At 48.0% G+C, this 23799-nt stretch overlaps 1 protein-coding gene across 1 annotated transcript in view; it reads right to left on the bottom strand.

Annotated features, from left to right (window-relative positions):
• LOC143769496 (uncharacterized) overlaps positions 1–23799 on the bottom strand; it is a 60843-nt gene that overhangs the window by 11141 nt on the left and 25903 nt on the right. The window contains 1 exon segment of the mRNA XM_077258122.1: positions 7151–7157. Within this exon segment, the coding sequence (XP_077114237.1) occupies positions 7151–7157 (7 nt within the window).

Raw genomic sequence — 23799 nt, 5'->3', positions numbered from 1 at the left:
GCGTATAAGACGACTTTTTAACCCCCGAAAATCTTCTTAAAAGTCGGGGGTCGTCTTATACGCCGGGAATCGTCGTGTACGCCGGTGTATATGGTGGGTGGGGAGGGGGAGTGATCCTGATGACGAGGGGGCGTCTCACAGGAAAGTGAGTAATCCCCATTACCTTATCCTAGCGGTGCAGCGTGGGGGTGTCAGTGCTGGGAGCGGCGGCAGCTGCTGTGTTCTGGTGCGGCGGCTCCTCTTCTGTGTGGGGCCTCTGTGCTGTGAGGTGGCGGCGGCAGCGGCGTATCTTTATCCAGTTGGGGCTCCTCCGGCATCTCCTTAGCCCTGGAGGCCCCGCCGCAACTCCATCGGTGCAATGTGGTGGCCTCCGGGAAAATGGCCGCTGCTCAGATTCAGATCTCGTGTCCCGAGATTTCGGGACGAGATCTGAATCTGAGCAGCGGCCATTTTCCCGGAGGCCACCGCATCGCACCTATTGAGCTGCCTCCGGGAAAATGGCCGCTGCATTGCACCAATGGAGTTGCGGCGGGGCCTCCAGGGCTAAGGAGATGCCGGAGGAGCCCCAACTGGATAAAGATATGCCGCCGCCACCGCCACCTCACAGCACAGAGGCCCCACACAGAAGAGGAGCCGCCGCACCAGAGCACAGCAGCCGCCGCACCAGAGCACAGCAGCCGCCGCCGCCACTCCCAGCACTGAGACCCCCACGCTGCACCGCTACGATAAGGTAATGGGGGATACTCACTTTCCTGTGAGACGCCCCCTCGGCATCAGGATCACTCCCCCCCCCCCCCCCCAAAAGGCACATATTCACCGGCCCTATAAGACGACATAGGGTGTATAAGAAGACCCCCGACTTTTAAGAAGATTTTATATTTTAACTGGTAAAGTTGGGGGGTCGTCTTATACGCCCAGTCGTCTTATACGCCGGAAAATACGGTATATATATATAATCCTTTTCTGGGTTACATATTTTCTTTTCCCTATTAATACCATAAAGTTTTCAGGCATCTATTATACAGTATACCTAATTTAAAATGTGCAATGCGTGTGGTAAGCAGGGCTGTGGAGTTGGTAAGCCAAAACTCCGACTCCTAAATTTCCCTGAATTCCGACTTCACGACTCCGACTCCAGAGCACTGGCTTACTCTTGAGCATGAACATAAAGAGCAGCACAGATTCATCTCAACTAAAAGCCTAGATCCTTAGATCAGGAACAGAACAGACATTTATAGAACATTTCATAACTTTCCCAAATTTGTGTGAAAGAATTTACAGCACATACTGGAGACCTAGGTTCCTGTCCCACTTAGCAGGGGGGTGTGGGACACCACTCTTGAAGCCAGAACAGTGCGAACAGGTGATCAGTTGAATGGCAGATAATCTTCCAGTATGTTTCCCAGCACCACCTCATGTTCCACACGGTCCAGTCTCACTAGCCAAGAGTCTGGACTATATAATTCTCACCTTGATCCTCCTTCCTTCCAACATGGTGAGTCCCAAAAGACAAATGATCCCACACTAAGACGCTGCGAGGAGCTCTTAACATTTCCATTTATTGATTCTGGCCTCTCGCCCTGTATGTTTCAAGAGGGACATTAGGAGATTGTGTGTAGTGATGCCCAAATATTTGAACAGCCACAGTCAGAAGAAGATGACATTGGCGAACAGTAATAAGTGTCTCAAGAGGTACATGATGATGAAACACAGTTGCCAACAACTGATATTGTTAAGTCCACAAGTCAAGAGGACCAAAAGTGCAGAAGTGGAAGATGAGGTGGTGGACGATGAAGTCACTGACTCAACCTGGGAAGGTGACATGCAGAGCAAGGACAGGAGCACAGAGGGGGATGGATCTGCAGCACTGAAACAGACAGGAAGAGGCAGTGGGGTGGTAAGAGGGAGAAGGCAGGCAACTCTTCCCCTGAGAACCCACATGCAGCAAGTTTCCAGGCCAATGGTTAGGTGTTGCCCAGTATGGTGCTTTTTAAAAGAAAGTGCAGACGATAAAAAAACAGTCATTTGCAACCTGTGCAATACCAAGATCAGCAGGGGCCAGACAACTACCAGCCTGACCACCACCATGTTCAGGCATGTCACCAAAGCAACCGGCCAGGTGGGCTGAACGCCTGAGTCCACATTCAGTGTCTGCGGGTGACACCACTGCTTCTTCCCATGTGCTACGTGCTTGCCAACTCGCTGTCCAGGACGCAAGCGTGGATTCCTCTCGCCTTGCACCTATCGTTGAACATTCGCAAGTACCATCAGCAACCACGCCCAATTCTTTGTCCCAGCGCAGCATTCAGCTGTCCTTACCCCAGGCGTTAAGGTACCGTTACACTAAATGACTTACCAACGATCACGACCAGCGATACGACCTGGCCGTGATCGTTGGTAAGTCATTGTGTGGTCGCTGGGGAGCTGTCACACAGACAGCTCTCTCCAGCGACCAACGATCAGGGGAACGACTTCGGCATCGTTGAAACTGTCTTCAACGATGCCGAAGTCCCCCTGCAGCACCCGGGTAACCAGGGTAAACATCGGGTTACTAAGTGCAGGGCCGCGCTTAGTAACCCGATATTTTCCCTGGTTACCATTGTAAAAGTAAAAAAAAAAAACACTACATACTCACATTCTGTCTCATGATGTCTGTCACGTCCCCTGCCGGCGTCCACCGGCGTGCACCGAATGTGTCAGCGCCGGCAGTAACAGCGGTGACGTCACCGCTGTGCTCTGCTTTACGGCCAGCGCTGACACAGTCAGTGCAGGGAAGCTCTCGGCAGCAGCGCGTGCATATTAGCAGCGCTCTTGCCGAAAGCAGTTTTAACCCTGTGGACGTTGGGGGATGTGACAGACATCAGAATGTGAGTATGTACTGTTTTCTTTTTTACTTTTACAATGGTAACCAGGGTAAATATCGGGTTACTTAGCGCGGCCCTGCGCTTAGTAACCCGATATTTACTCTGGTTACAAGTGAACACGTCGCTGGATCGGCGTCACACACGCCGATCCAGCGATGACAGCGGGTAATCAGCGACCAAAAAAAGGTCCTGATCATTCCCATCGACCAACGATCTCCCAGCAGGGGCCTGATCGTTGGTCGCTGTCACACATAACAAGATCGTTAGCGGGATCGTTGGCTACGTCACCAAAAGCGTGACGTTGCAACGATATCGTTAACGATATCGTTATGTGTGACTCAGCCTTTAGAACGCAAATGGAAATAACCAGCCAGCCACCCACTGACAAGCCCAAACACTAAATGTGAATATTTGCAGACTATTTGCCCTGGAAATGTTGCTGTTTAGGCTTGTGGACACTGAGGCTTTCTGTAACCATATGGCAGCAGCAGTCCTTCAGTACTCAGTTCCTAGCCGCCACTATTTTTCCAGGTGTGCCATCCCCACTTTACACCAGCATATGTCCCATAACATCATCCATGCCCTGACAAGCGCTGTTACTAGGAAGGTCCACTTGGACAAGTGCTTGTGGCCAGGGACACTACATTTCCCTGACAGCACACAGGGTGAACCTTGTAGAGGCTGGGACTAAGACTAGGTTCACATTTGCGTATGGGAGGGCTGCGGATGGCAGCGTACTTCCTCCCTGAAACCCTGCCTATGGTCCGCCTACTTCTGCATGCGTCTTGCGTAACTTTCTTTAACATTGAGTACGCAGGGACATGCGTTGTATGCGGATGCATCCGCATGGGGCGATTGAAGGTGTGCGGTGACCGCACAGAAATGCAAAACTTTGCATTTCCATGCGGTCGCCGCACATCTGAAATTCCCGCATGCGGACACATCCACATACATCCGCATGTCCTGCATACCCAATGTTAAAGATAGGTACGCAGGATGCATGCAGAAGTAGGCGGACCTAAATGGCCGAAGTGTGGAAGTGGGCGGAGCTTCACGGAGGAAGTTCGCAGCCGTCCGCAAAGCCCCCGTACGCATGTGTGAACCTGGCCTAAGTCAGACCCCAGGATGGTACACATGCTACCGATGCCAAGGATTGTGAGCCATAGTTCCATCAGGGTTTCCTTCACCTCCTTTCACCAGTCCCTGCACTCCCTCCTCCATCTCTGACTTGTCATCTCAGAGCATGTCGTTCATATCAGTTGCAAGCAAGAAGCACTGCATCAGTGAAGTGGCAACAGGCTCTGCTGAAAATAATTTGTTTATGTGACAAACATCACAGTGCCGCAGAGTTGTGAAAAGTTATAACAGACCAGACAGATCTGTGGCTCTCGCCGCTGAACCTACAAACAGGCATGGTCGTTTGTGACAATGGCTGTAAACTGATGGCAGCTCTAAAGCTTGGCAAACTCATGCACATATCATGCCTAGCCCACGTGCTCAACTTTGTCGTTCAGCAAATTCTGAAAACTACCCAGGTTTGCCTGAGCTACCTGTGAAGGTATGCTACATGTGCACCCATTTCCGCAAGTCAGCTACAGCTGTCGCTGGTCTGGCAGTGCTGCAGCAATGCTTGCAAGTGCCAGCTCACCAACTGGTGTGTGATGTGACCACGTGCTGGAGCTCCACATTACACATGTTGGTAAGGCTTTGAAGGCTTTGTGAGCAGCAGTGGGCAGTAGTTGAATAGCAGCTATAACATGCCCGTCAGTATTCCAGTCAGCCTCCGCAGATAACAACTGACTAGTCGGCATGGATGTCTGACATCTATGAGCTTCTACAAAACTTTGAGGAATCAGCCAAAATGCTGAGCGGCAATGATGCCATAATCAGGGTAACCATCCCACTTCTGTGTCTACTCAAACACTCGCTGCTCACAATTAAAGGAGAAGCTTTGCATGTGGACAAGGTGGAGATGGAGGAAGAAAATACACAGGGAGATACTACCCAGTCCAGCCTCATTTCATCTCAGGGTGGATTGGGTGATAATGAGGAGGAGGCTAAGGATGAGGAACAAGAGAATTTTTGCCTGCGCTACAGAGAATACTACCAATACCAGCTTTATCCCGTCTGTTCAGCGTGGATGGGCTGAAGAGGAGGATCAGGAGATGGACAGTCATCCTCCTAGTGGGGACAGGGAAGTTTTGCCTGTTGGAGGTCTGGAACATGGCTGACTTTATGTCCGCTGCCTTTCCCATGGCCCTTGTGTTGTGCCTATTTTGGCAAACAAGGATTAGTGGTTGTTTACCCATCTCAAACCACGCTACAAGAACTTTCCATTTCTCTTTCTGCCATGGAGAGGGATAGCAAAATGGTGCAATACCAGAAGGCCCTAGTTGAACAATTAGTGCAAACATTCCCATCTGACAACGCTAGTGGCTGAGGTCATAGTTCCTTGGGCAATGAAGGAGGAGAGATGAGGGAGACACACACCAAGTCCAACAGAGGCAGAAGAGCATTATCAGTGGTCCCCTATTCGAGCACCCGAGCATTATGGTGCTCACTCATCACTAATTCTGAGTCTTGAGAAACCAATGGCTGATTACTAAAAGTAGGCTGGACCCTAAGGGGTTAATGCTGGCTGTGTCCAGTAACGGACAAACTCCACATACCTCCTCCGCCTGCAGAGCCTCACACTGGGTATATGGCTGTTTTGTGCTTACAGGACCTGTGATGATGTCACACATGGGTGGGAGGAGTTAGGAGATCACATGACCAGGAGGCTCTGTGTGCTGGTTGTCATGGTGTAGGACGTCACTTTCCTTCCTCTGTTCCTTAATCTCTTATATTACTTATTATAGGTCTTTTTTAATTAAGTTATTTTTGGATATGTAGAATTTTTTGGTTTAGATTTTTTTTTAATTATTCAGGGAATTTAAAAAATAACAAAAAAATTTGCAACTTTTGCAATTTACTTTTCACATACCTCTAGGGCATTTTATGAGTTTTATTGGGTATTATACACTGACCATGTTGTGAGCCTACGGTCTTAAGCAAACCGATCTATTAAATCGTCAGGGTATCGCACTTAACCAGATTATTTACAAAATGATAACCCTATGTGAATCAATAAAACATCAATTTTATTAAATATCTATTAACCGTATATACACCTTCGGCCTGGGACAGCTCATAGAAACCCACGGTATGCAGTACCATCTCTACGCCGATGACACGCAGATCTACCTAACCGGACCTGACCTCACCTCCTTACTCACCAAAATCCCGCACTGTCTGTCTGCTATCTCATCTTTTCTGCTCGTTTTCTAAAACTGAACATGGACAAAACAGAATTCATCATCTTTCCCCCATCTTACTCCACCCCTCCACCAGACCTATCCATCAATGTCAATAGCTGCTCACTTTCCCCAGTCCCACACGCTCGGTGCCTCGGGGTGATCCTCGACTCTGCCCTCTCTTTCAAGCCACATATCCAAGCCCTTACCCTCCTCCTGCCGTCTCAAACTCAAAAATATTTCCCGGATCCGCGCATTCCTTGGCCGCGACACCACAAAAACACTAGTGCATGCCCTTATCATCTCCCGCCTCGACTACTGCAACCTCCTACTCTCTGGCCTCCCCTCTAGCACTCTGGCACCACTCCAATCCATCCTACACTCTGCTGCTCGACTAATCTACCTGTCTCCCCGCTATTCCCCAGCCTCTCCCTTATGTCAATCCCTTCACTGGCTTCCTATCACCCAGAGACTCCAGTTCAAAACCCTCACAATGACCTACAAAGCCATCCACAACCTATCTCCTCCATACATCTGTGACATGATCTCCCGGTACCTACCAACATGCAACCTCCGATCCTCTCAAGATCTCCTTCTCTATTCCCCTCTCATCTCTTCTTCCCACAACCGCATCCAAGACTTCTCCCGTGCTTCCCCCCTACTCTGGAACTCTCTACCCCAGCACATCAGACTCTCGCCTACCATAGAAACCTTCAAAAAGAACCTGAAGACTCATCTCTTCCGACAAGCACTTACTGATGAAGTTCGCAGGCAGGACCAGGAAGTGTCACTGTCTTAAGTGAAATGCAAGGTGGGCACTAGGACCCAGCGTGCCTGAGCCAATCCCAACGTGCACAGAGTGAAGAAAACTGCAGCCAGGAAAAGCTTCATCAGGTCAGACGGGCGAAACCATTCGCTGCGGGAGGGAGACTGCAGCCGGCCACTGTGCTAGCAGCGTGCAGAGTCTCCGTCAGACGGGAGCAGACATTATACTGCTCTGCTCCTATGTGGTGTTCTGCCTCATCACAGAAGTGTGCCTGCCCTGGATCCCGGGGGGCCCCTTCATGTGACAGGGCCCGGGGCGATGGCCCCCTCTGCCCCCCCAGTAGCTACACTACTGATATATATATATATTATATATTACTGCTCAAAAAAATAAAGGGAACACTTAAACAACAGAATATAGCTCCCAAGTAAATCAAACTTCTGTGAAATCAAACAGAAGCAACACTGCTGACAATCAATCTCACATGCTGTTGTGCAAATGGAATAGACAACAGATGGAAATTATTGGCAATTATCAGGACACACTCAATAAGGGTATGTGCACATGTTGCAGATTTGCCTGTGGAATTTTCTGTGCAGATTCTTCCCTCTCTTGCCAGAAAACGCAGGTGCGGATTTGGTGCGTTTTTGCCGCATTTTTTTATGCGTTTTTGATGCGTTTTTTTCATGCGGATTTGTATACGTTTTTGAAAGCTAAATAAAGATCTACTATTGAAAAAAAAAAAAAAAAAGATTTGTGATGTCATTTCTTGTCCAACCTCCTCTTACATTTGTTCAACCCACACTCCATTTGGGCCGCATTCGCTCTAGTCCTGCTTACTTGCCGGTTCACCCACGGACTTCTTCCTGGCCACCCTCTTGCTTTTTTTTTCTTAGCATTTTTTTTTTTTTTTGGCACTTTGCTGGGCGGTCTCTGCACTTTTTCTATTGCTAGCATGTCCTTTTGGGATTTCCCTTACAGCCCAGTTTGTCTGGATTACATGCTTATCAGTGTCCCATGAGCCGCGCAGGTTATTGTACTTGTTTAGGTGCCTGGTGGGGCATATGCCCATTGTCATATATAGGATGGTGTAGGATTTACATTCCCTGGCCAGTTTAGTGTTCTTAGTTGAATCATATATTGCTCCTATTCTATCTAGGGTATAGGCAGGTTTATAGCATTGCATGTTATAGCTTTACTGTTGTTTGTACGTATCATTGTACCTTGCATTGTTTGCTATGGACAGGGCTTTTTGTTTGCTGTTTTTAATTATGTTTTATGTAGTGTTTCAATAAAATCTTGTGCTTTTCCAGTATCATGTCTCTTATTCTTATACGTGGTGTGCATCTCTGGGAGTGATACTTTTTTCTTTGTGTGTACAACCCACACTCCATTACACACAGATAGCCAGAGTGATAGATAGATTGAAGGAATGAGATAGATCAGTAGCGTAGCTATCGGGGGGCAGAGGGTGCGGGCCCCCCGGGCCCCACACTCTCAGAGGGCCCACCCAGAGCTACGCTGCTGTAAGGGTACCGTTACACTAAGCGATTTACCAACGATCACGACCAGCGATACGACCTGGCCGTGATCGTTGGTAAGTTGTTGTGTGGTCGCTGGGGAGCTGTCACACAGACAGCTCTCCAGCGACCAACGATGCCGAAGTCCCCGGGTAACCAGGGTAAACATCGGGTTACTAAGTGCAGGGCCGCGCTTAGTAACCCAATGTTTACCCTGGTTACCATCGTAATGTAAAAAAAAACAAACAGTACATACTCACATTCCGGTGTCACGTCCCTCGCCTTCAGCTTCCCGCACTGACTGTGAGTGCCGGCCGTAAAGCACAGCACAGCGGTGATGTCACCGCTGCGCTCTGCTTTTACTTTACGGCCGGCACTTACACAGTCAGTGCGGGAAGCTGAAGGCGAGGGACGTGACACCGGAATGTGAGTATGTACTGTTTGGTTTTTTTTTACATTTACGATAGTAACCAGGGTAAACATCGGGTTACTAAACGCGGCCCTGCGCTTAGTAACCTGATGTTTACCCTGGTTACAAGCGAACACATCGCTGGATCGGTGTCACACACACCGATCCAGCGATGACAGCGGGAGATCCAGCGACGAAATAAAGTTCCAAACGATCTGCTACGACGTACGATTCTCAGCAGGGTCCCTGATCGCTGCTGCGTGTCAAACACAGCGATATTGTATGGATATCGCTGGAACGTCGCGGATCGTGCTGTCGTAGCGACCAAAGTGCCACTGTGAGACGGTACCCTAACTGTATCTGTGCACGCAGCGCGCCGATACAGTTAACCTTCTGCGGCAGAGCAGGGAGAATCGATCTCTGCTCTGCCGCTATGGGGCCCCTGAGCAGGCGGGGGGGGGGCCCGGTGCCAGCAGTGGGCCCCCCGCCAGTCATCGCAGGGTCAGATGTACCGGCATTTAGCTGATACAACTGACCACAATGATGAGGGAAGGAGCGCTGTGCTTTTTCCCCCATCATCCCTCTGTCAGCGTCTGATGTCGGTGACTCTGACAGCGGGCGCGATGAGTCACTGCCCGGCACCCGCTATCAGGAGACGAGCAGGAGCTCAGAGCAGTGCAGGAACCAGGAAGAAGAGAGGTGAGTATTTATTTTTTTAAGGGGTGCTGCTTTATACTACAGAATCTGCCTATGGGGGTGTGTCTGCCTAATACTACAGCGTCTAATTATGGGGGGTCTGCCTAATACTACAGGGTCTGCCTATGGGGGGTCTGCCTAATACTACAGGGTCTGCCTATGGGGGGTCTGCCTAATACTACAGGGTCTGCCTATGCGGGGGTCCACCTATTACTACAGCGTCTAATTATGGGGGGTCTGCCTAATACTACAGGGTCTGCCTATGGGGGGTCTGCCTAATACTACAGGGTCTGCCTATGCTGGGGTCTACCTATTACTACAGGGTCTGCCTAATACTACAGGGTCTGCCTATGGGAGGGGGTCTGCCTAATACTACAGGGTCTGCCTATGGGGCGTCTGCCAAATACTACAGGGTCTGCCTATGGGGGGGTCTGCCTAATACTACAGGGTCTGCCTATGGGGGGTCTGCCTAATACTACAGGGTCTGCCTATGCGGGGGGTCTGCCTAATACTACAGGGTCTGCCTATGCGGGGGGGTCTGCCTAATACTACAGGGTCTGCCTATGGGAGGGGGTCTGCCTAATACTACAGGGTCTGTCTTTGAAAGGGGGTCTGCCTAATACTACAGGAACAAGTGAAAGGAATGATGACAGAGAATATTCAAATATATATCTCTTTTATTTCATAGCAATAGCAGAAGATCAATAAAATTATTAAAATCAACAACTGTGTATATGTATATTTCTTACGTGCCAAACAGTATATATATATAGTGCAATTTATGGTTGCACAAGGCAGGTCAAAATCTATTATATACTGGATACCACGGTGGGCATAATGAATATCAATCACCCCCTGACGAAGGAACTTTGGGTCCAAAACGCACGTCGGGGTGCACATCATCAAACACTTGGCGGTCCTGGAAATATTTCCCCTAGTCTCATAAGTAAGTGGCATTTGATCATATGTGCATATAGCACTTTTTTGTGTGTAATATGCACGACATGCATTTATAATAGCAAGCTGTTTTTTATATAACCAGCACATAGCACTTTTTTGATTGCACCTTTTGCATGCTTTTATATAATTTTAATATATATATATAATTATTCCACTTTTTATGAGATATACATTTTCTATATATCTTTCAGGTATATCTTTTTTTTTTTTACACACTTTCACTTTTGGTTTTTACTTTACTACTATATTATATGTCACATATGGTCTCTACCTTGATATTGATATTCATTATGCCCACCGGTATATAATAGATTTTGACCTGCCTTGTGCAACCATATATTGCACTATATATATATACACTGTTTGATATGTGCACTAAAGAAATATACATATATACAGTTGTTGATTTTAATAATTTTATTGATCTTCTGCTATTGCTATGAAATAAAAGAGATATATATTTGAATATTCCCTGTCATCATTCCTTTCACTGGTTTGATTCATGCTCCGTGCATGTTGTTTCTGTCTTTTTAGTGGTTTCACTATATTGTTTGACATAGGTGGTGACCGGTATTATTATGGATATTGGTTTATGGGATATCTATTTATACATTAGTTAATCTATATATAATACCTGTTTTTTCCTCTGTGCCTATTTTGACTAATACTACAGGGTCTGCCTATGGGGGGTCTGCCTAATACTACAGGGTCTGCCTTTGGGGGGTCTGCCTAATACTACAGGGTCTGCCTTTGGGGGGTCTGCATTATACTACAAGGTCTGCCTATGGGGGGTCTGCTTTATACTACAGCGTCTGCCTATGGGGGTGCTGCCTTATACTACAGGGTCCGCCTATGGAGGTGCTGCCTTATACTACAGGGTCTGCCTATAGGGGTGCTGCCTTATAGTACAGGGTCTGCCTATAGGGGTGCTGCCTATTGGGGTATCAGGTGCAGTAATAGGGACACATACGGCAGCAGAGGCTCAGTATTGGGGTATCAGGTGCAGTAATAGGGACACATACGGCAGCAGCGGCTCAGTATTGGGGTATCAGGGGCAGTAATAGGGACACATACGGCAGCAGCGGCTCAGTATTGGGGTATCAGGGGCAGTAATAGGGACACATACGGCAGCAGAGGCTCAGTATTGGGGTATCAGGGGCAGTAATAGGGACACATACGGCAGCAGTGGCTCAGTATTGGGGTATCAGGTGCAGTAATAGGGACACGTACGGCAGCAGCGGCTCAGTATTGGGGTATCAGGTGCAGTAATAGGGACACATACGGCAGCAGTGGCTCAGTATTGGGGTATCAGGGGCAGTAATAGGGACACATACGGCAGCAGCGGCTCAGTATTGGGGTATCAGGGGCAGTAATAGGGACACATACGGCAGCAGAGGCTCAGTATTGGGGTATCAGGGGCAGTAATAGGGACACATACGGCAGCAGTGGCTCAGTATTGGGGTATCAGGTGCAGTAATAGGGACACGTACGGCAGCAGCGGCTCAGTATTGGGGTATCAGGTGTAGTAATAGGGACACGTACGGCAGCAGCGGCTCAGTATTGGGGTATCAGGGGCAGTAATAGGGACACGTACGGCAGCAGCGGCTCAGTATTGGGGTATCAGGGGCAGTAATAGGGACACGTACGGCAGCAGCGGCTCAGTATTGGGGTATCAGGGGCAGTAATAGGGACACATACGGCAGCAGCGGCTCAGTATTGGGGTATCAGGTGCAGTAATAGGGTCACATACGGCAGCAGAGGCTCAGTATTGGGGTATCAGGTGCAGTAATAGGGACACGTACGGCAGCAGCGGCTCAGTATTGGGGTATCAGGGGCAGTAATAGGGACACATACGGCAGCAGCGGCTCAGTATTGGGGTATCAGGGGCAGTAATAGGGACACATACGGCAGCAGCGGCTCATTATTGGGGTATCAGGTGCAGTAATAGGGACACATACGGCAGCAGCGGATCAGTATTGGGGTATCAGGTGCAGTAATAGGGACACGTACGGCAGCAGGGGCTCAGTATTGGGGTATCAGGTGCAGTAATAGGGACACGTATGGTAGCAGAGGCTCAGTATTGGGGTATCAGGTGCAGTAATAGGGACACATACGGCAGCAGCGGCTCAGTATTGGGGTATCAGGTGCAGTAATAGGGACACGTACGGCAGCAGCGGCTCAGTATTGGGGTATCAGGTGCAGTAATAGGGACACGTACGGCAGCAGCGGCTCAGTATTGGGGTATCAGGTGCAGTAATAAGGACACATATGGCAGCAGCGGCTCAGTATTGGGGTATCAGGTGCAGTAATAGGGACACGTACGGCAGCAGCGGCTCAGTATTGGGGTATCAGGTGCAGTAATATGGACACGTACGGCAGCAGCGGCTCAGTATTGGGGTATCAGGTGCAGTAATAGGGACACGTACGGCAGCAGCGGCTCAGTATTGGGGTATCAGGGGCAGTAATAGGGACACATACGGCAGCAGTGGCTCAGTATTGGGGTATCAGGGGCAGTAATAGGGACACATACGGCAGCAGTGGCTCAGTATTGGGGTATCAGGGGCAGTAATAGGGACACATACGGCAGCAGCGGCTCAGTATTGGGGTATCAGGTGCAGTAATAGGGACACATACGGCAGCAGTGGCTCAGTATTGGGGTATCAGGGGCAGTAATAGGGACACATACGGCAGCAGCGGCTCAGTATTGGGGTATCAGGGGCAGTAATAGGGACACATATGGCAGCAGCGGCTCAGTATTGGGGTATCAGGTGCAGTAATATGGACACATACGGCAGCAGCGGCTCAGTATTGGGGTATCAGGTGCAGTAATAGGGACACATACGGCAGCAGTGGCTCAGTATTGGGGTATCAGGGGCAGTAATAGGGACACGTACGGCAGCAGTGGCTCAGTATTGGGGTATCAGGGGCAGTAATAGGGACACATACGGCAGCAGCGGCTCAGTATTGGGGTATCAGGTGCAGTAATAGGGACACATACGGCAGCAGCGGCTCAGTATTGGGGTATCAGGGGCAGTAATAGGGACACATACGGCAGCAGCGGCTCAGTATCGGGGGTATCAGGTGCAGTAATAGGGACACATACGGCAGCAGCGGTTCAGTATTGGGGTATCAGGGGCAGTAATAGGGACACATACGGCAGCAGCGGCTCAGTATTGGGGTATCAGGTGCAGTAATAGGGACACATATGGCAGCAGCGGCTCAGTATTGGGGTATCAGGGGCAGTAATAGGGACACATATGGCAGCAGCGGCTCAGTATTGGGGTATCAGGTGCAGTAATAGGGACACATATGGCAGCAGCGGCTCAGTATTGGGGTATCAGGTGCAGTAATAGGGACACATACGGCAGCAGCGGCTCAGTATTGGGGTATCAGGTGCAGTAATAGGGACACATATGGCAGCAGCGGCTCAGTATTGGGGTATCAGGGGCAGTAATAGGGACACATATGGCAGCAGCGGCTCAGTATTGGGGTATCAGGTGCAGTAATAGGGACACATATGGCAGCAGCGGCTCAGTATTGGGGTATCAGGTGCAGTAATAGGGACACATATGGCAGCAGCGGCTCAGTATTGGGGTATCAGGTGCAGTAATAGGGACACATATGGCAGCAGCGGCTCAGTACTGGGGTATCAGGTGCAGTAATAGGGACACATACGGCAGCAGCGGCTCAGTATTGGGGTATCAGGTGCAGTAATAGGGTCACATACGGCAGCAGCGGCTCAGTATTGGGGTATCAGGTGCAGTAATAGGGACACATACAGCAGCAGCGGCTCAGTATTGGGGTATCAGGTGCAGTAATAGGGACACATATGGCAGCAGCGGTTCAGTATTGGGGTATCAGGTGCAGTAATAGGGACACATACGGCAGCAGCGGCTCAGTATTGGGGTATCAGGTGCAGTAATAGGGACACATATGGCAGCAGCGGTTCAGTATTGGGGTATCAGGGGCAGTAATAGGGACACATACGGCAGCAGCGGCTCAGTATTGGGGTATCAGGTGCAGTAATATGGACACATACGGCAGCAGCGGCTCAGTATTGGGGTATCAGGTGCAGTAATAGGGACACATATGGCAGCAGTGGCTCAGTATTGGGGTATCAGGTGCAGTAATAGGGACACATACAGCAGCAGCGGCTCAGTATTGGGGTATCAGGTGCAGTAATAGGGACACATATGGCAGCAGCGGTTCAGTATTGGGGTATCAGGTGAAGTAATAGGGACACATACGGCAGCAGCGGCTCAGTATTGGGGTATCAGGTGCAGTAATAGGGACACATATGGCAGCAGCGGTTCAGTATTGGGGTATCAGGGGCAGTAATAGGGACACATACGGCAGCAGCGGCTCAGTATTGGGGTATCAGGTGCAGTAATAGGGACACATATGGCAGCAGCGGCTCAGTATTGGGGTATCAGGTGCAGTAATAGGGACACATACGGCAGCAGCGGCTCAGTATTGGGGTATCAGGTGCAGTAATAGGGACACATACAGCAGCAGCGGTTCAGTATTGGGGTATCAGGGGCAGTAATAGGGACACATACGGCAGCAGCGGCTCAGTATTGGGGTATCAGGTGCAGTAATAGGGACACATACGGCAGCAGCGGCTCAGTATTGGGGTATCAGGTGCAGTAATAGGGACACATATGGCAGCAGCGGTTCAGTATTGGGGTATCAGGGGCAGTAATAGGGACACATACGGCAGCAGCGGCTCAGTATTGGGGTATCAGGTGCAGTAATAGGGACACATACGGCAGCAGCGGCTCAGTATTGGGGTATCAGGTGCAGTAATAGGGACACATACAGCAGCAGCGGCTCAGTATTGGGGTATCAGCAGGATGAGGATTTTGTGCAGGTTGGGAATAGATGATGATGGGGCTGGAATGTGAGAAGTGAAATGTGTCTATGTTGTATTCTCTGCAAAAGTTGTAGCTGGAAGAAGATGTCATGTCGGTCTGGGCCAGATGGAAAACACGGGAAAAGTGACGACTCCATCATAAAGGACGTCAGCGGTAAGTCGTTATCTGTAACTGTGCTGTGATCTATGTTCTGTAGGGCTGGTATCTACCACTGACCATATGGCGGTAATATCAATGTTGGTTGTTATATAGAGATTATCTTCAGTAACAGCGCTGTCATCTGCTGAGGTTCTCTTCCACTATTAGGGCGCATCACCAAGTTGTAATCAAGGTTACCTGGTTAGGGGCCACTCAGAAGCTTCTCCCCCCTGGACCAAAACCCTAGCTACGCCTCTAAGATAGATAGATAGATAGAAGGAATGAGATAGATAGATAGAAGGAATGAGATAGATAGATAGATAGATAAATAGAAGAAATGAGATAGAAAGATAGAAGGAATGAGATAGATAGATAGATAGATAGATAGATAGATAGATAGATAGATAGATAGAAGGAATGAGATAGGTAGATAGATAGATAGATAGATAGATAGATAGATAGATAGATAGATAGATAGATAGAAAGAAGAAATGAGATAGATAGAAGAAATGAGATAGATAGATAGATAGATAGATAGATAGATAGATAGATAGATAGATAGATAGATAGATGGAATGAGATAGATAGAAGGAATGGGATAGATAGAAGGAATGAGATAGATAGATAGATAGAAGGAATGAGATAGATAGATAGAAGGAATGAGATAGATAGATAGAAGGAATGAGATAGATAGATAGAAGGAATGAGATAGATAGAACAAATGAGATCGATAGATAGATAGATAGATAGATAGATAGATAGAATGAATGAGATAGATAGATAGAAGGAATGAGATAGATAGATAGAAGGAATGAGATAGATAGAAGAAATTATTATTTTATTATTATTTATTTATATAGCACCATTGATTCCATGATGCTGTACATGAGAAGGGGTTACATACAAGTTACAGATATCACTTACAGTAAACTAACAATGACAGACTGATACAGAGGGGCGAGGACCCTGCCCTTGCGGGCTTACATTCTACAAGATTATGGGGAAGGAAACAATAGGTTGAGGGTTGCAGGAGCTCCGGTAGTGGTGAGGAGGCAGCGGGGTCAGTGCAGGCTGTAGGCTTTCCTGAAGAGGTGGGTTTTCAGGTTCCGTCTGAAGGATCCTAATGTGGTTGATACTCGTAGGTGTTGGGGCAAAGAATTCCAGAGGATGGGGGATATTCTGGAGAAGTCTTGGAGGTGGTTGGATGAGGAGCGAATAAGTGTGGAGGATAGAAGGAGGTCTTGGGAGGAAAAGAGATTGCGTGAGGGAAGATATCGGGAGATTAGTTCAGAGATATAGGGAGGAGACAGGTTATGGATGGCTTTGTAGGTCAGTATTAGTAATTTGAACTGGATACGCTGAGGGAATGGGAGCCAGTGAAGAGATTTGCAGAGGGTGGAAGCGGAGGAGTAGCGAGGAGAGAGATGAATTAGTTGGGGCAGCAGAGTTAAGGATGGACTGGAGAGGTGCAAGGGTGTTAGCAGGGAGGCCACAGAAAAGGATGTTGCAGTAGTCAAGGCGGGAGATGATGAGGGCATGCACAAGCATTTTAGTAGATTGAGGAAAGGACGGATTCTGGATATATTTTTGAGCTGGAGGCGATAGGAGGTGGACAGAGCTTGGATGTGCGGTTTGAAGGACAGGGCAGAGTCAAAGGTAACTTCCGGTACGGGGGCAGTGGACTTCCGGTACGGGGAAAGCATGATGTCGTTAATTGCGATAGATAAATAGGTCAGGTATGGAAGATCTATGAGATGGAGGAAAGATGATGAGTTCAGATTTGTCCACATTGAGTTTGAGGAAGCGAGAGGAGAAGAAGGAGGATATGGCTGATAAACACTCTGGGATTCTGGACAGCAGAGAGGTGACGTCTGGGCCAGAAAGGTAGATCTGAGTGTCATCAGCATAAAGGTGGTACTTGAAACCACGAGATTTTATGAATTTTCCCAGGCCAAGTGTATAGATTGAGAAGAGTAGGGGTCCTAGAACAGAGCCTTGGGGGACTCCAACAGAGAGAGGGTGGGATGAGGAGGTAGTGTGGGAGTGGGAGACGCTGAATGTGCGGTTGGAAAGGTACAAGGAGATCCAGGATAGGGCGAGGTCTTTGATGCCAAAGGAGGAGAAGATCTGTAGTAGGAGGCAGTGGTCAACTGTGTTGAAAGCAGAGGACAGGTCTATGAGGAGGAGTATAGAGTATTGTCCGTTAGCTTTGGCTGTAACTAGGTCGTTAGTGATTTTGGTCAGGGCTGTCTCAGTTGAGTGATGGGGCAGAAACCAGATTGTAGATTGTCAAAGAGCAAGTTAGATGAGAGGTGGCAGGAAAGGTCAGTGTGGACGTGCTGCTCCAGGAGTTTGGAAGCGAATGGGAGCAGCGATATTTGGCGATAGCTGGACATAGCAGTTGGATCGAGGGTTGGCTTTTTAAGGATAGACGTGATTGTGGCATGTTTGAAAGCAGAAGGGAAGGTGCCAGAAATTAGTGATAGGTTGAAGAGGTGGGTTAGGGATGGGATAAGTGTGGTGGTGAGGTTGGGGAGGAGGTGGGATGGGGTCGAGCGCACAGGTGGTGAGATGCGATTTGGAGAGGAGACAGTTAAGCCCCCCTTCAGTGATCTTGGAGAGGGAGGTTATGGGGTTTGGGCATTGGTCTGGTATACAATGGGGTTGTGGTGGTTGAACAATGAAGACTTGCCTTTTCTGGTCGACAAGGGAATTAAAGGTTTTGAATAATTGTTTGGGGTTGTAGGATAGGGAAGATATGAGGGTTGTGAAGTAGGCCTGTTTACCAGAGGTGAGAGCAGATTTAAAAGCGAGTGTTGCCTGTTTGAATGCAGTGAAGTCATCTTGCGAGTGTGTTTTCATCCAATGCCGCTCTGCAACCCTGGACACTTGTCGGAGATTTTTAGTGGTGTTATTGTGCCAAGGTTGTCTATTGATACGTCGCACTCTGCCAAGGACGAGAGGGGCAACCTCTCAGGAATGAGAGATAGGTAGATAGAAAGATAGATAGATAGATAGAAGGAATGAGATAGATAGATCTATAGATACATAGATAGATCTTTTCCTATATATATCTATAGATATAGAATCTAAGTATCTATAGATAAATCTGTCTATCTCTAAATCTATCTATCTATCCATATATCTATCTACATCTATCCATAGATATATAATAGCAAGGCCGATGTTTATTAATGAACAATATGTTTTATTTTTGGAAAAAACAGGCTCCCGCGCAATTTTCTGCGCCAGAGGGGAAAAGCCAATGGCTGGGGTCCAATATTTGTAACCTGGGAATGAGGTAATACCCATGGCTCCCTCCCAGGCTATGAGTATCAGCCCACAGCTGTCTGCGTAGCCTTCACTGGCTATTAAAATAGGGGGATCCCAAAAAAAATGATGTGGGGTCCCCCTATATTTTATAGCCAGAAAGGCTATGCAGACAGCTGCAAGCTGATATTCATAGCCTAGAGAGGGGCCATGGATATTGGCTCCCCCGGGCAACAAATACCAGCCCCCAGCCACCCCAGAAATGGCGCATCTGTAAGATGTGCCAATTCCGGCACTTAGCCCCTCTCTTCCCACTCCCCTATAGCGGTGGGATATGGGGTAATAAGGGGTTAATGTCACCTTGCTAATGTAAGGTGATATTAAACCCAGTTGATAATGGAGAGGCGTCAATAAGACGCCTATCCATTATTAATCCTATAGTGGGGAAAGAGTTAAAATAAAAGACAGAACCAGAAAAAAATATTTTAATATTCTTAATTTAACCATACTTACCATACTCGATCGCCTGCAAAAAATTTAAAATAATAAACCGTATACTCCCTGTCCGACGCAGTTCAATTAATAACGAGTGTCCCACGACGATCTCCCCTATAGAACAGTGACATCAGGTGATGTCACTGCTCTATAGAGCCTCCCAGTGATGAACTGACAAGAGACAATGGCTCCTGCAGTGCATCACTGAGGTTACTTTAGTTCAGACTCTCACTTTATGGCAAAGCTGTGTGGGAATTTTCCCACGCAGCAGTGCCACAAGTGAGAGTATGAACTATACTCTAAGCAGCGGAGGGATACAGTGCGGAAGGATACCTTCTGTCATTGTATGCCTGAGCCCCTGGAGAGTGGTGTGGCTGCTCTCCACGGGAGATCGTCGTGGGACACTCGTATTAATTGGATTTCTGCGGATAAGGGAGTATATTGTTTGTTTTTTATTTTAGTATTTTATAAAGGTGATCAATGGCTTCGGGGATCAAGGTGATGGTGAGTATGTACTCTATGTTGTATGTACTGTATGCTCTGTATGTCTATATGTATGTACTGTATGTCTATATGTATGTTGTATGTACTGTATGTATGTACTGTATGTCTATATGTATGTACTGTATGTCTAAATGTGTGTAATGTATGTCTATATGTGTGTACTGTATGTTGTATGCACTGTATGTTGTATGTTCTGTATGTTGCATGTACAGTATGTACTGTATGTATGTTGTATGTACTGTATGTTGTATGTACTGTATGTTATATGTTGTATGTACTGTATGTTCTGTATGTTGTATGTACTGTATGTTGTGTGTTCTGTATGTTATATGTTGTATGTACTGTATGTTGTATGTTCTGTATGTTGTATGTACTGTATGTTGTGTGTTCTGTATGTTATATGTTGTATGTACTGTATGTTGTATGTTCTGTATGTAGTATATTTTGTATGTTGTATGTACTATATATGTGTGTGTATGTGGGTTTTTTTTCTTTTTTACATTCAACACATTAGCCGGATGATGGGACTACTACTGTCCCATCATTGGCTAATGTGTCAATCACTGTCACTGTAGCAGGCATAGCTGGATAGGACTTGTAGTCCCATCGGACGATGCCTGCACACACACACACACACACACACACAGACCCCCGCAAAGCCCCGACAGCCCCGCACAGACTCGGCAGACCCCTGACAGCCCCGCACAGACTCGGCAGACCCCCGACAGCCCCACACAGACCCCCGACAGCCCCACACAGACCAGCCAGACCCCCGCACAGACCCTCGACAGCCCCAGACAGACCCGGAAGACCCCCGACAGCCCCCCACACAGAGCCCTGTACAGACCCGGAAGACCCCCAACAGCCCCCCACAGACCCCCGACAGCCCGGACAGCCCCGCCGACCACACACACACATACACGCAGACCCCGCCCGCACACACATACATGCACATAGCTCCGCCCACACACTTCCCCTTTCCCGATCTGCAGAGTTTCTGTGGTTTTGCTGCGGATGTGCCGAACTCAATGCAAGTCAATGGGTGCAGAAACGCTGCAGATCCGCACAAAGAATTGACATGCTCCTTCTTTTTATCCACAGCTTTTCCATGTGGAATTTTCTGCACTGTTAGCAAAGCATTTTTTTTCCCGTTGATTTACATTGTACTGTAAATCACTTGCAGATCTGCGTTTCTGCACAGAAAAAAGCGCTGCGGATCCGCAGGAAATCCGCAACGTGTGCACATAGCCTATAGGAGTGGTTCTGCAGGTGGGGATGACAAACCACATGTCAGTACCAATGCTTTCTGGCTGATGTTTTGGTCACTTTTGAATGTTGGTTGTGCTTTCACACTCGTGGTAGCATGAGACGGACTCTACAACCCACACAAGTGGCTCAAGTAGTGCAGCTCATCCAGGATGGCACATCAATGTGAGCTGTGGCAAGGTTTGCTGTGTCTGTCAACATAGTGTCCAGAGACTGGAGGCACTACCAGGAGACAGGCCAGTACACCAGGAGACGTGGAGGGCAACAACCCAGCAGCAGGACTGCTACCTCAGCCTTTGTGCAAGGAGGAACAGGAGGAGCACTGCCAAAGCCCTGCAAAATGACCTCCAGCAAGCCACAAATGTGCATGTGTCTGCACAACCGGTTAGAAACCAACTCCATGAGGATGGTGTGAGTGCCCGATGTCCACAGATGGGGGTTGTGCTCACAGCCCAACACCGTGCAGTACGCTTGGCATTTGCCACAGAACACAAGGATTGGCAAATTCGCCACTGGCACCTTGTGCTCTTCACAGATTAAAGCAGGTTCACACTGAGCACATGTGACAGACGTGACAGTCTTGAGACACCCGTGGAGAGCAATCTGCTGCCTGCAACATCCTTCAGCATGACCGGTTTGGCAGTGGGTCAGTAATGGTGTAGGGTGGCATTTCTTTGGAGGGCCGCACAGCCTTCCATGTGCTCACCAGAGGTAGCCTGACAGCCATTAGGTACCGAGATGAGATTCTCAGACCCCTTGTGAGACCATATGCTGGTGCTGTTGGCCCTGGGTTCCTCCTAATGCAGGACAATGCCAGACCTCATGTGGTGGGAGTGTGTCAGCAGTTCCTGCAAGATGAAGGCATTGAAGTTATGGACTGGCCCACCCGTTCACCAGACCTGAATCCGATTGAACACATCTGGGACATCATGTCTCGCACCATCCACCAACGTCAAGTTGCACCACAGACTGTCCAGGAGTTGGCGGATACTTTAGTCCAGGTCTGGGAGGAGATCCCTCAGGAGACCATCCGCTGCCTCATCAGGAGCATGCCCAGGCATTGTAGGGAGATCATACAGGCACGTGGAGGCCACACACACTACTGAGCATCATTTCCTTGTCTTGAGGCATTTCCACTGAAGTTGGATCAGCCTGTAACTTCATTTTCCACTTTGATTTTGAGCATCATTACAACTCCAGACCTCCGTGGAATATTAGTTGTGATTCATGTTGATCATTTTTAGGTGTTATTGTTCTCAACACATTCCACCATGTAATGAATAAAGATTTACAACTGGAATATTTCATTCAGTGATGTCTAGGGTGTGGGATTTTAGTGTTTCCTTTATTTTTTCATCAGCCAGAATGCATTGGTACTGAGATGTGGTCTCTGGTCCCCACCTGCAGAACCACTTCTTTATTGAGGGTGTCTTGATAATTGCCAATAATTTCCTTCTGTTGTCTATTCCATTTGCACAACATGTAAAATTGATTGTCAAACAGTGTTGCTTCCTAAGCGGACAGTTCGATTTCACAGAAGTTTGATTTACTTGGAGTTATATTCTGTTGTTTAAGTGTTCTCTTTATTTTTTTTGAGCAGTGTATACAGTATATATATATATATATATATATATATATATATATATATATATATATATATATAGTTAATAGATATTTAATAAAAATGATGTTTTATTGATTCACATAGGGTGAAGTGCGATACCCTGACAATTTAATAGATCGGTTTGCTTAAGACCATAGGCTCACAACATGGTCAGTGCATAATACCCAATAAAACTAATAAAATGTCCTAGAGGTATGTAAGTATTTAATCACCCCCTCCCCCTAGGCAGGATCTCCTGCAAGATAGGTTGTCTTAAAAGAATAAAAGGAAACATCAAGATAATTACTTCTTCAGGAAGTTTGCCACTCTGAAGTGGGTCATGGGATATACTCTGATATACACCTGAGAGACTATAGTAGACTTTAGATGCTTAAATGTGATGTCCAGAATTAAAAAATAAAAATATTTACTAAACATCATCAGACCTGCTCGTTGAGATATGTTTTTTTTCTAATGAAACTCAGATATATTAAATGGGGCTTAGCTACAATAGTGTAACACCCCAGATAACCGGTTGTTACAGTGATGTTGCCTTCCTTTCGGGGAGGGCAATATCACGCTTGGAGGCAAGGAGGATTTACCAGGTAACACACCCACATTCAACACATTCCAAATCCAGGCCAGAAGGGGAAGCTCTGATCTCAGATTCAGGGGAACTTCCCCAGCTTTAAGTGTTCTGGTCTGGAGGAGTTAGGCAGTTGGTCCAGGGAGACCAAAGAGTTCAGTCTGGAGCAGACAGTGGAAGTGAAAGGAGTCTAGAGCAGACAGCGTAGCCGTGCAGCCAGGACTGAGCTGCAGCTCCAGGAAAAGAAGTGAATCCGAGGGGTTGAAAGTGGTGGAGCTACTGAGGAAAGGAGCACAGTGGAGAAGGAAATGGGCTCAGAGGGGACCTGTGACCGGACACCCTGAGAGCCGAGGCGCAGGAATCGGGCACCGGGAGCCCGAGACTGTGGCATACTCCAGGACACACGGCAGAACCGGAGGGCATAGAACTGTATGTGATTTGCCCACACCACACCTGAAGATGAAGCAGCACCTGAAGAGCCCGGGTCATGATAGAGACCCTATAAAACGGCTCAAGTTGCCCACCATACAGGTAACTGTCCCAGGACAGGAGATG

The sequence above is a fragment of the Ranitomeya variabilis genome, chromosome 4, assembly GCF_051348905.1.
Source record: "Ranitomeya variabilis isolate aRanVar5 chromosome 4, aRanVar5.hap1, whole genome shotgun sequence".
NCBI lineage: Eukaryota > Metazoa > Chordata > Amphibia > Anura > Dendrobatidae > Ranitomeya > Ranitomeya variabilis.
The sequence above is the reverse complement of the archived record's forward strand: the minus strand, read 5'-3'. Positions and strand labels throughout refer to the sequence as shown.